Genomic DNA, 16,333 nt, shown 5'->3' on the forward strand with positions numbered 1-16,333 from the left:
CCTAAAAAAAAAAAAAATAATAATGGCAGCCTTCCAAGTTGTCATGTAAAAATGACCCGCCAAAAGACACTATATGCATTTGATCAGTTTTATTTCATTTTTTAAACCACAATCTTTATTTGGCTCCTACTGCTGGTTATTTTCTACTAGAAATCAATGACAAACGGACAGACATGGAAACATCTTTTCATGGTTGTTAGGCTTTTAAATCTGTGGACTCATATGCTTTTGAACATCTTATACTGCAGATGTTAACAGATAAAAAGATACAATATTAAAAAATTTCTCCCATAAAGAGAATTATGTACATAGAAACTAGCTATAGGTGAGAGACAGCATTACAAGTGGGTAAAAGATAGGCTCTCATTGCAAGGACAACTGGTCACTGCATGGGATTAAAAAATTATTCATATTAGCTCTTAGCTTCTCAGAGCTGTCCAGAAACAATAATCCCCACAATGTACATGGCATGTTGACTCTTACAATTCCATTCTCACTTCAGTTCTGGTAAGGTGTGGAGCACAAGAAACAGTTCCCACTCCTTAACCCCTAGCACATAATAGGGCTCCTTTATCATATCCACCACACTTGAAATAAGACTTATTTGGGGTTGTTTCTGACAAAGCATAACTTCTATTATGGAAAAATTGAGGCATAAAAAGGATAATCACATCTGTTTTCCCACCACACAAAAATAATTTTTTTTTTTTTGGATACGGGGTCTCGCTGTGTCACCCACGCTGGAGTGCAGTGGCGCCATCACGGTTCACTGCAGCCTCAAACTCCTGGGTTCAAGCGATCCTCTCGCCTCAATCTCCGGGGTAGCTGGGACCACAGGTGCTAGAGAATTCTTAAAATTTCTTAAAGTCCAGTCCTTCCGCTCTGTGGTAATTACATATACACATCCTTTAAAAGTTACGGTCATACTGGACGTGTAGGTTGCTTAATAATGTTTCGAGAGAGACATAGTTGGGAGTTCTTCATCGAGGTGTGTTGCCTCTCAGAAAGCGCCAGAACCCGGAGCTGCAGCCTACCCTGGGAGGGCGGGCAACTGTAGCAGGTCTGTGTAAGATAAACGAGATTGGGGTCCCGGAGGGGAACACGCCCGGGAGACGGGTTCCACGCCCCATGGAGACCGCCAAACGTCCCTCAGCGCCCCACTGCGCGCGCGCGCGCACTCTCCTGGGCTCGCGGGACCCCGCCGGCGAGGCTACTGCGCATGCGTCAGGCATGGAGCGCGGAAGCGGAAGGTAGGATGCGTCGCGTAGGCACCTCAGCAACGAGTAGCCATGCGCGGCTTGGAGGAGCCGGGTCCTGGGCCTACAACGACCCCGTGCGGCTGCGTGAAGCCGGCTCTGGAGACAGGTAACTTTCAAGAGACTGGCAGTGCCACACTCTGGAGAGGTCTTCGTTGCCGAGAGGGGTGTGAAACGCAAGATCTGGAACTGACGTGCGTCAGTCTCCTACCTACGGCGAAGGCACGGGTCATGTGCTGCGGCGACCACGTGATGTGCCTCGGCGAGTGGGATGACGTCATCGGGGTTGTTCCGCTTTGTTACAAGACTTGCACTGACCGCCTAGTCTTGGCTTAGCTGGAGCAGCTAAGTGTAGCGTAGCGGCTTTTCTCTTAGGGGTTTCATTGCCATAGTGAATGGGGGGGGGGGGTGTTAGGCGAGTTAGGAATTAGTAAATGCCATAGGAGAGAGGCATCCTGCGCTGTAGGAACGAGGAGAGAGAAGGGGAAAATTTCGGTTGGAGAAAATAGTTTTAAATTGGGCCTAGAAAGGCATGAATTTGTTTGTGTTTACTCACACGTTTTCATAGAGGAATATTTTAGCTTTAGAAACTAGAAAGCGAATGGAAGAAAATTAAAATAGCCTGCCAGAGAAAGCCATTGTCAATATCTTGGTGTGTACCTTCCATACTTGTTTCTTTGCCTACACACTTGAAAAGTGAGATACTATACGACCTTACTGTTTAGTAACTGTAAAAGAATTTTTAAAAAACTTAACAGGGCAATTAATGTTAATTTTACCACTTTGTTTTATTATTAATTTTTGTGGAGGCAAGCGCTCACCATGTTACCCAGGCTGGTCTCGAACTCCTGGGCTTAAAAGCAATCCACCTGCCTCAGCCTCCCAAAGTTTTGGGATTACAGGCGTGAGCCACTGCAACCAGCCTAATGCTTTGTTTTAGAGATGTGCTCTAATTCATGTAACCAGCTTCCTGTTACTGAGCGTTTAGGTTATTGTCAGTTTGCATTATTCTAAAAGCTCTTGAAACAGAAATGTTTGTGTACATTCTAAAGTTTGAACTTTGTTAAATTTCTTGGAAGTGCTATTACCTGGTCAAATGTGCTTATTTAAAAAAAAATTGTTGCACACTGCCAGATTACAGGTCTAATATTTTGACAGGAAGGAAAACGCAGAAGCCAGGGCTCAGAAGTCTACACAGTATAGGTTTGGGGAGCTAGAAGTCTAAAGTGTTAGATGGAACAGGGAGGTGAGAACCTTTGGGTTCTGATTGTGAAGAACCTTGAGTGCCAGGCTAAGAAATACAAAGTCTGTTAGCAGTAGAGACCATGAAAAGTTTAAAGCTAAAGAGTTAGCATAACACAAGAAACTCTAGGATTGTTGAGGATTGGTCTAGAGTATTTTGAGAAGGGGAAGAAGTTGCAGTGGGAACAGAAAGCCTAAGAAGGGTAATTTCATAGTCCAGGCAGAAAGGAAAGGGACCTGAACTTATTTTCAGAGCAAGAGTGTAGACAATCCTATATACAAAAAAACCCTACGTTGATTACTTGCTGGCTTTTTACTTATTACGCAGTTAATACAGTTGTAATATTTAAATGAGGAAAAAGCCTGAGCAGGGACTTTATAAAGCACTCCTTGCTGGGCACCTTCTAGTTTACTGGATGCTTTCCATATTTTATTAGTACTCTTACAGCTTTCCAAAGTAGGTATTATCCTTGTTTTATAGCTGAGAAAACAGATTCAGAGAGAGAAGCTAGTTTTTCCCATGGTCACAGAGCTAGTATAGTGACCCTGTGTTGTTTTTATCCTTTCTCCATTCTGAAACCAGTCCTAATTCTCGTGCTCCTTTGAGGAACCACTTCTCCCCATTTCCATGAGGTTCTTGTGCTGGTTTTTGGTATACCTGTGCTCATTTATCTCCATCCCTGCAAAGGCGCCTAGCTAGAATTGTTGATATTACTTGTCGTTCTCTGTCAATGTACTGGAAACCCTTGAGGATGAGAACTGGTTCTTATTTGTACCGCAAATCCTTAGCACAGTGCTTACCAAATGGTAGGTGTTTACTGTTCTTTTGGGTTTTTGTTGTTTTGAGATAGGCAAGAAGACCAGAATTCCCTTGGACAAACAGTGTCAAGTCTCTGCTTCAAATATCATTTGTATTTCATAGCCTTATCCCCAGCCTCCTGGGGATAAGAATATTATAAATATATAAAAAATTTATATATATATTCTTATATATATATTTATATAAAAAATATATAAATATTTTTATATATTCAGAAAATAATATATATATTTATATATATTCAGAGAATATATAAATACATCCCAGAAGAGTTCAGATGTATTAGAATATGGATATTTGATATTTTGAGAGTGGTCCCAAACAGAGTAGCAGAGTTAGAAGAACTCTTACAAAGTACCTCTTGAGTATACTTTCAGTTTGTTGCTAATCTAGTGTTGTCTTGCTTATGTTCTTAAGGAGGTGCACAAAGAGGATAGAAATAAATCTAATTGGCAGCCACTTATATTTATCATATCATATGTGTAATCTGAAAAACATGCATAGACTGATTCAGTGAAGTGATGAATCAGCTATAATATAAATTCCTAGGCCCCAAATCAAAGAGTCAAGGGCGGACGACTTGGATTACGTTACTACTGACAGGACATTTCCCATGATATTGAAGTATGGTGTGAGGGTCTCCCCAACCATTAATTCCACTGTAGTAAGAGTTCTTGGTTTGTATCTTTTCTCCAAACTTAACACAATGTCTGGCAATTGTAGACACTTGGAAAATAGTGTTTCTCTCTTTCCTTTCTTTACCATCTTTCTCTTCTGCTTTCCTTTCTTTTCTTTTTTCTTTTCTTTTCTCTTCTTTCTTTCTTTCTTTCTTTCTTTCTCTCTCTCTCTCTCTCTTTCTTTCTCTTTTCTCCTTTCTCTCTCTCCCTTTCCTTTCTTTGCTTTCCTTTTTCTTTTCTTTTCTTTTTCTTTTCTTTCTTTCTTTTCTCTCTCTCTCTCTCTCTCTCGGTGCAGCAGGACTAACTCATAGGCAGTGTGTCCGGAGTATCAGCCAGAAAATATTTCTTTTTTTTTTTTTTTTGAGACGGTGTCTCGCTCTGTTGCCCGGGCTGGAGTGCCGTGGCCAGATCTCAGCTCACTGCAAGCTCCGCCTCCCGGGTTTACACCATTCTCCTGCCTCAGCCTCCCGAGTAGCTGGGACTACACATGCCCACCACCGCGCCCGGCTAGCTTTTTGTATTTTTTAGTAGAGACGGGGTTTCACCGTGTTAGCCAGGATGGTCTCTATGGCCGGGTGCGGTGGCTCAAGCCTGTAATCCCAGCACTTTGGGAGGCTGAGACGGGCGGATCACGAGGTCAGAAAATATTTCTTGAACAAATGTCTTGAACAAATGAAAATGAGACACAGGGATTTTGTGGCTGGGTTAGGAGTCTTTTTTGGCCATTTATCTTCCAGACATAAAGAAGATACACCAGGTCGTTTGGCCTCAGTTTTTTCAATTTTACGATGTCCGCCATATCTGTTCCATAGAAGCATGGATGAAGATCAAAAAGAAAAATAAAAAACAATGCCTATAAACATACTTGGACAAAAATTAAAGTTGTCAAAAACAGAGTATGGATGGGTCTTAGCCTCATAATATTGAGAGAGAAAAAGCAAGTCTGAGAAGACAACTTACAGTTTGGTGCCAGTTTTTATAGATCTTAAAGACAAAAATCAATGAAATGCTGTTTAGGCATGCATGTACATGTAACAAAATCATACTTTAAAAGGAAGTGAATGATAACGACCAAATTCAGGCTTCTGTTTCTGTCAGAGGGAAAAGAATGGTGTGAGATAAGAGGAAAACAACCTAAAATGACACAAGTTGTTGGTAATGCTCTAGTTTTTGGGGTGGGTGGTGTGTACGTGGGGTTTCATTATATTATGCCGTATAACTTACATGTATGTTGCATATAATATATGTATCAAATAATATAGCTTCTAGAAGTGAAGAGTAATGAAAGATACTGTGAGGGACAGCCCCGGACCTAGAGTCTTACTGCTTATGCTGGTAGGTTAGATTTAAGGAAGCAGGAAATAAAATAAAGTCTGAAGTGTCTTTATATCATCTTTGACAAATTGATAATACTCTCATGAAATGTGAAAATAAAAAAGTTATCGATAAATTCAAAGTGGTAGCCATGGAAACCTTGGACTTTAAATTTATATTAATAGTGTCTGGCCATTTTTTTTCTTTTGAAATATGTTATTAAAAAAATTGATTTTTTTTTTTTTTTTGAGATGGAGTCTCGCTCACCTAGACTGGAGTGCAGTGGCGTGATGTTGGCTCACTGCAGCCTCCGCCTCCCAGGGTCAAGTGATTCTCCTGACTCAGTTTCCCGAGTAGCTGGGACTCCAGGCATGCACCACCATGCCTGGCTAATTATTATTATTATTTTTTTATTTTTTTACTTTTAGTAGAGATGGGGTTTCACCATGTTGGCCAGGCTGGTCTCAAACTTCTGACCTCAGGTGATCTGCCCGCTTCAGCCTCCCAAAGTGTTGGGATTACAGACGTGAGCCACCGTGCCTGGCCTAATTTGTGATTATTGAAAAAATTTCAAATATTACAGAAATTACAAAGTTAAATTTAAAGGTAATTTAAAAATCTTACCACCCAGATTAACCACTGTTAAAAAAAAATTGGTGAATATTGGCCAGGTGTGGTGGCTCACCCCTTTAATACCAGCACTTTGAGAGGCCGAGATGGGCAGATTGCTGTAGGTAAGGAGTTTGAGACCAGCTTGGCCAACATGGTAAAACCCCTTCTCTAAAAAAAAAAAAAAAAAAAAAAAAAAAATTAGGTGGGCATGGTGGTGCGTGCTTGGGAGACTGAGGCATGAGAGTCGCTTGAGCCTGGGAGGTGGAGATTGCAGGGAGCCGAGATCGTGCCTCTGCTCTCCAGTCTGAGCAACAGAGTGAGACTCTGTCTCAAAAAAACAAACAAACAACACACATTTGGTGCATATCCTTCCAGATAGCTTTCCAAACATACCTGTGCATGTTTAAGAAGGTAAATAAATATATAACAAATTTCCATAAGTGGGATTATATACATATTATTCTTTTACTTTTTCAATTTCCACGTTAATCAGCTTAGACATATATAATCTTTTCTTCCATGCAACATGAATTTTTTGAGTACCTACTCCCTTGTAGGCAATGCACTAGACAGTGAGAATGCAGCAATAAACAAGACAGAAAAACTCCTGCCCACATGGAGCTTACATTCTAGAGGGGCAGCAGGCTACTGGACCAAGCCTCACTTGAAATCTACCTTGCCTCTAGATATTTTAGCACTATGAGCTTATAAGTTGTCTTTATTGCTTAAATTAGTTTATTTCATATGTTCTGTTGCTTTCAATTGAAGACATCCTTACTTATATATACCCAGTGTTTCCTCATCTTTCATTATTCTCTGCCTCTTATTTCATATTCCAGCCAATCAAAATAGCTTGTTTCCTGGATATGCTATGACATTTCTCACTTTTGTGTACACCGTCTCCTCTATTAGAAATACCCTCATAGGCCAAGCACAGTGGCTCATGCTTGTAATCCCAGCACTTTGGGAGGTCCAGGTGGGCGGATCATGAGGTCAGGAGTTCAAGACCAGCCTGACCAACATGGTGAAACTCTGTCTCTACTAAAAATACAAAAAAATACAAAAAAAAAAATAGCTGAGTGTGGTGGCGGGTGCTTGTAATCCCAGCTATTGAGGAGGCTGTGGCAGGACAAATGCTTGAACCCGGGAAGTAGAAGTTGCAGTGAGCTGAGATCGTGCCACTGCACTCCAGCCTGGGCAACAGAGTGAGACTCCATCTCAAAAAAATAAATAAGTAAAATAAATAAATAAATAGCCCTCATAGCCCTGGCCAAAGTCACATGACTTAGTACTGGTAGCATAGAATTTTAATTATGGTCATAGTAGGTATTCTGAAAATGCCCCCTTCGTTTCATTCTTTCTTGGACCATTATTCTTTCTAGTATATCTAAAGGGATATTACTATGTATGTAATGATGTGTGTGTAATGATGAGAATATACGTATTCATGAACACTATAAAAATCATTTTTATAGTTGTACAACACTAATATTTTAAAACTATGAAACCAATGCATTAGAGAAAACATATTTTCTTACAACTTGGTTTGACCTTTTGACTAATAATTTCTTACCTAATTTTCTCCTGTAGGGAATCTTTTAACTGAGCCAATCGGCTACTTGGAATCCTGTTTCTCGGCCAAGAATGGTACTCCAAGACAGCCATCCATTTGTAGCTGTTCTCGAGCCTGTTTGAGGATTAGAAAGAGCATCTTTAATAATCCTGAACATTCCCTGATGGGCCTAGAACAGTTTTCTCATGTTTGGTAAGTTGTTTTATAGTTAGATGTAGGATTTTGGGCCAGAACTTGCCCCCAACTAAAGTACTCCAATTGAAGGCAACCTTGGAGTCTGCCATCCAGACCACCGTCATCTTTCTGTTTTGTTTTTGAAACGGGGTCTCTGTCACCCAGATTGGAGTACAGTGGTGAGATAGCAGCACATTGCAACCTCTGCCTCCCAGGCTCAAGGTGTCCTCCCACCACAACCTCCTGAGTAGCTGGGACCACAGGTGTACACCACCATGCCTGGCTAATTCTTTTTTGTATTTTTGGTAGAGACGGGGTTTCACCATGTTGCCCAGGCTGGAACTCTCATCTTTTGCATGGATTTTTTTTATTTTTTATTTTTTAAGACAAGTGCAGTAGTGAGAAGGGGGGAAAGGTAGAACAAAAAGTTAAATCTGTAACTGTGAACAATCAATTGAGATAACTCACTACCTTTGGACCAGCCTGTTGTATGGAATTTTGTACTGTATTTGTGCATACGATTGTCTGTGTCATTTAGACATCCTCAGGGAAGCTTGGGATCCACTGAGGTGGCATGTTCCATTTGCAGTTGGTTCTAATTGTGATGAATGCCTTCTGTTGAGTGGAAATTACAGACCTCCTTGACTCTGCCCCTGGGTCGTTATTCTGCCCTCTAGACCAGGGGTCAGTAAACTATGGCCCATTTTTTGTAAATTATTTTTATGGAAACACAGTCATGTCCATTTGTTTATGTATTGTTTGTGGCTGCTTTTGTGCTATAGCAGCAGAGTTGAATAGTCTCTATAGTGACTGGTTGGCCTACATATCCTAAAATATTATTCCCTGACCTTTTACAGAAAAAGTTTACAGATCCTGCTCTAGACTCATGTAGAATTAAATATACTCCTAAAAGACAAGACGCTGTAGAAATCTGGATACTTTAAGTGTTACCTATATTAGGGCCTGTGTTATACTAGCATTGTTTGTGGTCTTTTCAAATTCCGCCTTTGTTCATTCTTCACCCCAACATCAGCAGTTTAAATTGTTCTATTTTTATTGGTAGAGACCTAAAAATTAAGTGTTTATTCTGAAATAGTTTATTTTTCAGTTAATTTGGGGACAAGATTAGATTAGAAAGAAAATGTGTGTTCTGACCTAGTTTGTATTATGACCCTGATTAAATTAAGTTATTGATGATGTAAAAAATGGGTTCAGAAGTATATAAAGAGATTTTTCCTTATCCCCCCATTTTCCTCCTCTCTCCCCAACCCCAACCCCTCATCAGAGATGATTACTGTTGACAGCATGGTGTAGATTCTGCCAGACCTTTTAATGTTTTCTTTTTCAAATGCACATAGAAACAAATCTATACATACAGAGTGGGTTTTTTTTTTTTTTTTTAAAGTATGTTTTCTTCACATAACAGTATATACCATGGAGAGCTTTCATGACAGTAGATTTACCTTTGTTTTTTTTTTTGCTTTGATAGCTGTGTATTACAAAATATAGATGTACCATGCACACTCTTGTTAATGGAGGGCTATGTTGTTATAATACTGTGACAAACTCCCTTAGAAACATTCTTGGCCACTTGCGTATTTTTATGGACAGGATGTCAGAAGTGGATATATTGGACTAGAAGGTAAGCATATTTAGAATTTTAGAGAACTACTTCCAAATTATCCTCTAAAATTAACCAATGTATACTTCAATAATATATGCAAATGGCCTTTTTCTTATACCCTTCCCAACACAATATGTTATCAGTTTTTTACATTTTTGCCTGATGGGGAAAAAGTATTTTGGTTTTTTAGTTTAATTTCTAAATTTAGAAATTTCTAATTATTAGTGAAGCTCAACGTCTTTTCATATGGTTCTTAGCTACTTGCCATTTTTTTGTGAATTACTTATTCATGTTCTTTGCATAGTATCCTATACTGGGTTGTCCTTAGTAATCTGTAGGAACAATTTATGTGCCACAGACATTAACCTATGGTCCATTATGTATGTAGTAAACGTTTTCTCTTAGGCTGACATTTTGTAGTACGTAAATGTCGTGATTTCATGAGTTCAAACCTGTTAGTTTTTCTTCATGGCTTCTTGGTTTCGTATCTTACTTAGGAAGGTCTGGTCATGCCAAATGAAAAAAAAAGGAAGGTCTTGTAAAATTATTTAACATTTCTGAACTTCAATTTCCTCATCCCAGAAATGGGGGATAAATTATATTATTTAAGATAGTTAAGAAGATTGCATGAAGTGAGTGTAAAATTATTTTACCGTACTACCTGACAAACAGCAGACAGTGAATATTGTTCATTGGGCACTTGACAAACATCTCTTAAGTTCCTACTGTGTGCCAGTTGTTGTGTTAGCTGCAAAGGATGTGGAGAGAAGGAAGGGGGATGGTGCTATTTTCTTCCTACTGGATTACAAGTTAATACTATTTAAAACATGATTTCTGTTAGTTTGTGAAAGATTGCATTTTTTTTCCCCATCAGATCATTGTGGTAAAATAACTGGTGCTCTTTTCTTATTCCGTGGTTTGTTTTGTTTTGTTTTTTTATAGGATTTTGTTTGTTTTTCATAAAAATGGTCATTTGAGCTGTAAGGCAAAGGTGCAGCCTCCTAGGCTGAATGGTGCAAAGACTGGAGTTTTTTCCACAAGGAGCCCTCATCGTCCCAATGCGATAGGACTTACCCTGGCCAAGCTGGAAAAGGTAGAAGGTAACCCATTTCATTTCTACTTTTACCTTTTTCCTTACGCAGAAGAGCCTTATAAAATAAACACAGCATTCACCACTGGCTGTTTATTCAGATGAGTACCAATGATGTTAACTTCCTGAGAACCACCAGACATTGAAGAAAATACCATGATTAAAAGAATGTTAGCATTGAAAAATGTTGAAATAAACTCTCATAGGATGCTCAGTTTGTTTATGTTATTGCATATATCCAAAACTATTAAATTATTTAGAAATAACACAAATTTCATAATCATTAAATTAGTAACCACAGTTTCTCTGACTTGGAATGCAGTGAATACAAAATGATTAAAAATAAATGGACACTTTCCAATTTAACACACAATAACTCATTGTACATGCACATATGGAAGACACATAGACTGGTGGTATGTCATTCCTTCCTTGCAGTCTTGGGGAAGTGGACAGACATCATGGCTGCTGTGCTGATATCAACTGTGCTATGTGGCGGGAGTCTGGGATGAATCACGCTACAAGGACAAACATTGGTCAGATTGTAGAAGTTCTAAACTAACTAGTTTTAACTGTGTGTTCATATATAATCTACTTACACATTTATGGAAAGCAGTCCATTCTGACCTAACAGGCAGCAGATGAAATGGCAGGTAAACTAGGAGTCAGGAGACCATTCTAGGCTTCAGCCTGCTGGTTGTGAAGTGGGAAGAGGAGAAAGACCTACTTCCTCTGTGATTCAACAGAGTATTTTGAGAATCTTGTAAGACAAAAGTTCTGAAACTAATTTTTCAGGCTATTGGACATTAAATAGACGAGAGCAGTTATTTTGCTTGTTCTCTCCCAGAACTTGAACTCTCTCTCTGGATTGTACTCAACTGGGCCTTAGATAGTTTCCCCAGAAAAATTCAGTAGCTGATCCACCTTGACTTTTATCATTTATAATAGCTAACCAACGTGGGTAGCAAGTACTAGAAGATTTTATGATTATTATTTTTTTTTTTTATTATACTTTAAGTTCTAGGGTACATATGCATAACGTGCAGGTTTGTTACATATGTATACTTGTGCCATGTTGGTGTGCTGCACCCATCAACTCGTCAGCACCCATCAATTCATCATTTATATCAGGTATAACTCCCCAATGCAATCCCTCCCCCCTCCCCCCTCCCCATGATAGGCCCCAGTGTGTGATGTTCCCCTTCCCGAGTCCAAGTGAGCTCATTGTTCAGTTCCCACCTATGAGTGAGAACATGCGGTGTTTGGTTTTCTCTTCTTGTGATAGTTTGCTAAGAATGATGGTTTCCAGCTGCATCCATGTCCCTACAAAGGATGCAAACTCATCCTTTTTTATGGCTGCATAGTATTCCATGGTGTATGTGTGCCACATTTTCTTAATCCAGTCTGTCACTGATGGACATTTGGGTTGATTCCAAGTCTTTGCTATTGTGAATAGTGCCGCAATAAACATACGTGTGCATGTGTCTTTGTAGTAGAATAATTTATAATCCTTTGGGTATATACCTAGTAGTGGGATGGCTGGGTCATATGGTACATCTAGTTCTAGATCCTTGAGGAATTGCTCTACTGTTTTCCATAATGGTTGAACTAGTTTACAATCCCACCAACAGTGTAAAAGTGTTCCTATTTCTCCACATCCTCTCCAACACCTGTTGTTTCCTGATTTTTTAATGATTGCCATTCTAACTGGTGTGAGATGGTATCTCATTGTGGTTTTGATTTGCATTTCTCTGATGGCCAGTGATGATGAGCATTTTTTCATGTGTCTGTTGGCTGTATGAATGTCTTCTTTTGAGAAATGTCTGTTCATATCCTTTGCCCACTTTTTGATGGGGTTGTTTGTTTTTTTCTTGTAAATTTGTTTGAGTTCTTTGTAGATTCTGGATATTAGCCCTTTGTCAGATGAGTAAATTGCAAAATTTTTCTCCCATTCTGTAGGTTGCCTGTTCACTCTGATGGTAGTTTCTTTTGCTGTGCAGAAGCTCTTTAGTTTAATGAGATCCCATTTGTCAATTTTGGCTTTTGCTGCCGTTGCTTTTGGTGTTTTAGACATGAAGTCCTTGCCCGTGCCTATGTCCTGAATGGTACTACCTAGATTTTCTTCTAGGGTTTTTATGGTATTTTATGCAACCCACACATATTTTCTAGCACTGATAATGTGCCAGGCATTGTCCTAGGTGCTGGAGCTATAGTAGTAAACAAATCAGATAAAAATAGAAATAAAGAACTTAATATTTCAACTGGGGAGGTCAAGTCAGAAAGGTTAAAAGGCAAACACAGTAGCACTGTAGACATTACTATATAAGCTGTATGGCGACTAGTGTTTGTGCAGTGCTTTACAGTTAGTAAACAGTGTTCACGTACCTTATCTCACAGTGGCTTTGTGGGTTTGACACAGTAGCAATCCTCATCTCATAGGTGAGGAAACTAGGGCTCTTTAAATCTGTCTAATAGCATCCAGCCAGGTGGTCATCTGACTAAATCTTTTGAAGTTTTAACTTATGCTACAGTGCTTTTCTTTTTCCTACAGATATTAGGCGTAATTCATCATCTAGCAAGTCTGGAATCATCCTTCCAGAGTTCAAGGCTCATTCATAATAAGCATGTGTCAGAAATCAGGGTCCTGTATTAGTTACATTTTTCTTAAATGGAGACGGAGTCAAATATGACTGCATGCCGTTTTTCTGTTCTCATTTGATCTATTTTCCAAGAGTAAGGTTAGTAGATGACTGTGTAGCAGGAACTGGACAGCATATGTCCAGTGGGACAGCTGGAGACTTGTCTTTAGTATTTGGTAATGCTGACTTATGTGCTGCTTAATCTTTTGAGTCTTCATGGATGTATTAGATTTCTATTGTTGTGTAACAAATTACCACAGAATTGTCAGTTTAAACAACACACATTTATCATGTGTTTGAAACATTATTATGTATCTGTGGGTCAGAAGGATGGGCACAGCTTAACTAGGTCATCCGCTTAGGGTCTCACTAGACTGCAATTAAGTTGTCAGCTGAGATGAGTTCCTATCTGGAGGCTTGACTGTGGAATAATCTGCTTCAAGTCACTTAGACTGTTGGCTACGTTGATTTCCTTGCCACTGCAGTAGGACTGGGGGCCCCAGATTCTTGCTGGTTGTTGGCTGGAGGCTGTCCTCAGTGTTTAAAGGCTGTTGCAGTTCCTTGCTCCGTGGGCTTCCCAGCATGCCTGGCTACTTCAGCAAGCCTTCAAGGGGAGTCTCTTGAGTGAGTCTTCTGGCCAGCAGCAGTGCTAACAAAAAGCATAGTCACTGGAGGGATATCATACCTCTTTTGCCATATTCTATTGGTTAGAAGCCAGTCACAACTGAAGGGGAAGGATTATATAAGGGCATGAACTTCAGGAGATGCGGGTCACAGGGCTACCTTTGGATCTGTTTGCCACAGTAGAAACCTTCATTGATCCCACAGAGATATATTGATTACTGCTATATCCTTGGAACAGAAGCACCAGTGATACAGAGATGAGTTGGCCCCAGCCTGTGTTAAGGGGCCTGCCTGCTGTCTACGGATAAAGACCCTAAGCTGGTCACTGCCCTATCATGGGGAAAGGGCTCTGGCAGAGGTTTGTGCACAGGCTTCTCTATGGGGACTGTAGGAAAGAATGCTTTTGTCTAGAGGAGCCAGAAAGGCTTTGTAAAAGTGTGCTTTGAGGGCCTCAAAGATCAAGTTGGAGTTTGATAGGTAGAGAAGAGTATAGGCTACCAGGTAGCAAGAAGGGTGTGTGTTGGTACCAGGTCTATGTGAGAGAATTATGAGTAAGTGCAGTGAGGCATAAGCAGACAGTGTTAGAGGATTCTGGGGTGTGATTGTATTCTCCAAGTGTTTGCAGTGTTCTTCATTTTTCACGTTTTTATGTCATAGGCGGAGTTATATACCTTTCTGGAATTGACATGATACATGGCACACCCGTACTAGACATCAAGCCCTACATAGCTGAGTATGACTCGCCGCAAAATGTGATGGAGCCTTTAGCAGACTTTAATTTACAGAATAACCAACATACACCAAACACTGCATCCCAGTCTGACAGCAAGACTGATAGCTGTGACCAGCGACAGCTGTCAGTGTGTGATGAGCCACAACCTCACCATAGCACTAAGGAGAAACCTAAATGTCCTGAAGACAGAACTTCAGAAGAAAACTACCTGACACACAGTGACACAGCCAGAATTCAGCAAGCATTCCCTATGCACAGGGAGATAGCAGTGGATTTTGGTTTGGAATCAAGACATGATCAGAGTTCCAGCATGTCAGAAGAACAAATTGGCCCATATGGCCCGGAGAAGAGCTTTTCAGGGAAAGGTACAGACAAGAAGCTAGAGAGAGTGGAAGGAGCAGCAGTCCTGCAAGGAAGCAGGACAGAGACACAGCCCATGGCCCCTCATTTACCTGCTGGAAGGGCTGATGGAGCTCCCTGCAGCGTGGTTCCTGCCTGGGTGACAGACTCCCCTGTGGCCACTTTAGAAGTGCGGTTTACTCCTCATGCTGAGATGGACCTTGGGCAGCTCAGTTCACAGGGTGAATCAGGTATCTTCAGTTTCTTCATTCTGAATGAGAGATGAACTTTTACTCTGAGATTTAGCCAAGTTTGGTATTTGTGAGGGCAGTTATATGGAGTGTTTGTCAGTGTGACTGGTTTTTAGGAAACAGGTATAAAATAATATTTTTGCAGTACCATCATATGATGAGTCTTGTTGGACAGCTGTGTGGTCAGCACAGTTAGTTCCAGGCTGTCAGCAAAGCATTGGCAGAGAGTGGCTGCTGCCTCACGAGGTGGCCCATGACTTACAGCCCCTTGTCTGCTTGTTAACAGTAGTTCTTAGAGTCTTCAAGCATCATTCAGAAGCTGAATTGTGCTTGTTCTGTACTTATGTACCTAAAGTTTTCTTACTTGTTTTGCTGTCTTACTGGAGAAATGTTGCATTGTATTCTGATACAATTGATAGCAAACAGCAAAATTCAGAGATGTTGCAGAAATAAGAAGTGATAAGACAGCTCAGCCTCTGGCACAGAGGACTCTAGGAGCCCAGAGGCAGAGGAGAAGAGTCTCTTAGCACAGAACTTGCCCCAACAAAGTCCCACAGCTAGAGGCATACACTTTGCTGCAGAAGAGAGGCCACAGGGCTCTTACATGGAGCCTGCTTACTTTAACACATGGTTCTTAACAAATGTTACCTGGTACCCCCAGCTCACAGCAGATCCCAAGCAGTAGCCTAGGATGAAGGAAGGGGCTGTTAAGATGTGGATACAGTGATACCAGTAAGAAGTGACTAGTTTCAGTTGTAGTAGGACTGGGGGCCCCAGATTCTTGCTGGTTGTTGGCTGGAGGCTGTCCTCAGCCTCTAAAGGCTGTTTGCAGTTCCTTGCTCCGTGGGCTTCCCAGCATGCCTGGCTACTTCAGCAAGCCTTCAAGGAGAGTCTCTCGAGTGAGTCTTCTGGCCAGCAGCAGAGCTAACGAAAAGCATAGTCACTGGAGGGACATCATACCTCTTTTGTACGCTGGCTCACTCCTGTAATCCCAGCACTTTGGGAGGCTGAGGTGGGTGGATCACTTAAAGTCAGGAGTTCACGACCAGCCTGGCCAACATGATGAAACCCCATCTCTATTAAAAATACAGAAAGCGGCCGGGCGCGGCGGCTCAAGCCTGTAATCCCAGCACTTTGGGAGGCCGAGATGGGTGGATCACGAGGTCGGGAGATCGAGACCATCCTGGTCTACACGGTGAAACCCCATCTCTACTAAAAATACAAAAAACTAACCGGGCGAGATGGTGGGCGCCTGTAGTCCCAGCTACTCGGGAGGCTGAGGCAGGAGAATGGCGTAAACCTGGGAGGCGGAGCTTGTAGTGAGCTGAGATCCGGCCACTGCACTCCAGCCTGGGCGACAGAGCG

The 16,333-nt window shown here is 41.0% G+C and overlaps 1 protein-coding gene across 3 annotated transcripts in view; it reads left to right on the forward strand.

Moving 5' to 3' along the window:
• Positions 1 to 1,213: 1,213 nt before the first annotated feature.
• The window catches only part of TRMO (tRNA methyltransferase O), a 24,145-nt gene continuing 9,025 nt past the window's right edge, over positions 1,214 to 16,333 (forward strand). For 2 of the 3 annotated variants that reach the window (XM_023203041.1, XM_023203035.3), the window contains exons 1-4: positions 1,214 to 1,365; positions 7,512 to 7,686; positions 10,235 to 10,392; positions 14,303 to 14,968. In XM_023203041.1, coding sequence (XP_023058809.1) covers positions 1,290 to 1,365; positions 7,512 to 7,686; positions 10,235 to 10,392; positions 14,303 to 14,968 — 1,075 coding nt within the window. In that variant the 5' untranslated portion in view covers positions 1,214 to 1,289. The remainder of the gene's footprint in view (positions 1,366 to 7,511; positions 7,687 to 10,234; positions 10,393 to 14,302; positions 14,969 to 16,333) is intronic. The other variant, XM_023203049.3, reaches the window with a different exon arrangement.

This window comes from Piliocolobus tephrosceles, chromosome 14, assembly GCF_002776525.5.
Source record: "Piliocolobus tephrosceles isolate RC106 chromosome 14, ASM277652v3, whole genome shotgun sequence".
NCBI lineage: Eukaryota > Metazoa > Chordata > Mammalia > Primates > Cercopithecidae > Piliocolobus > Piliocolobus tephrosceles.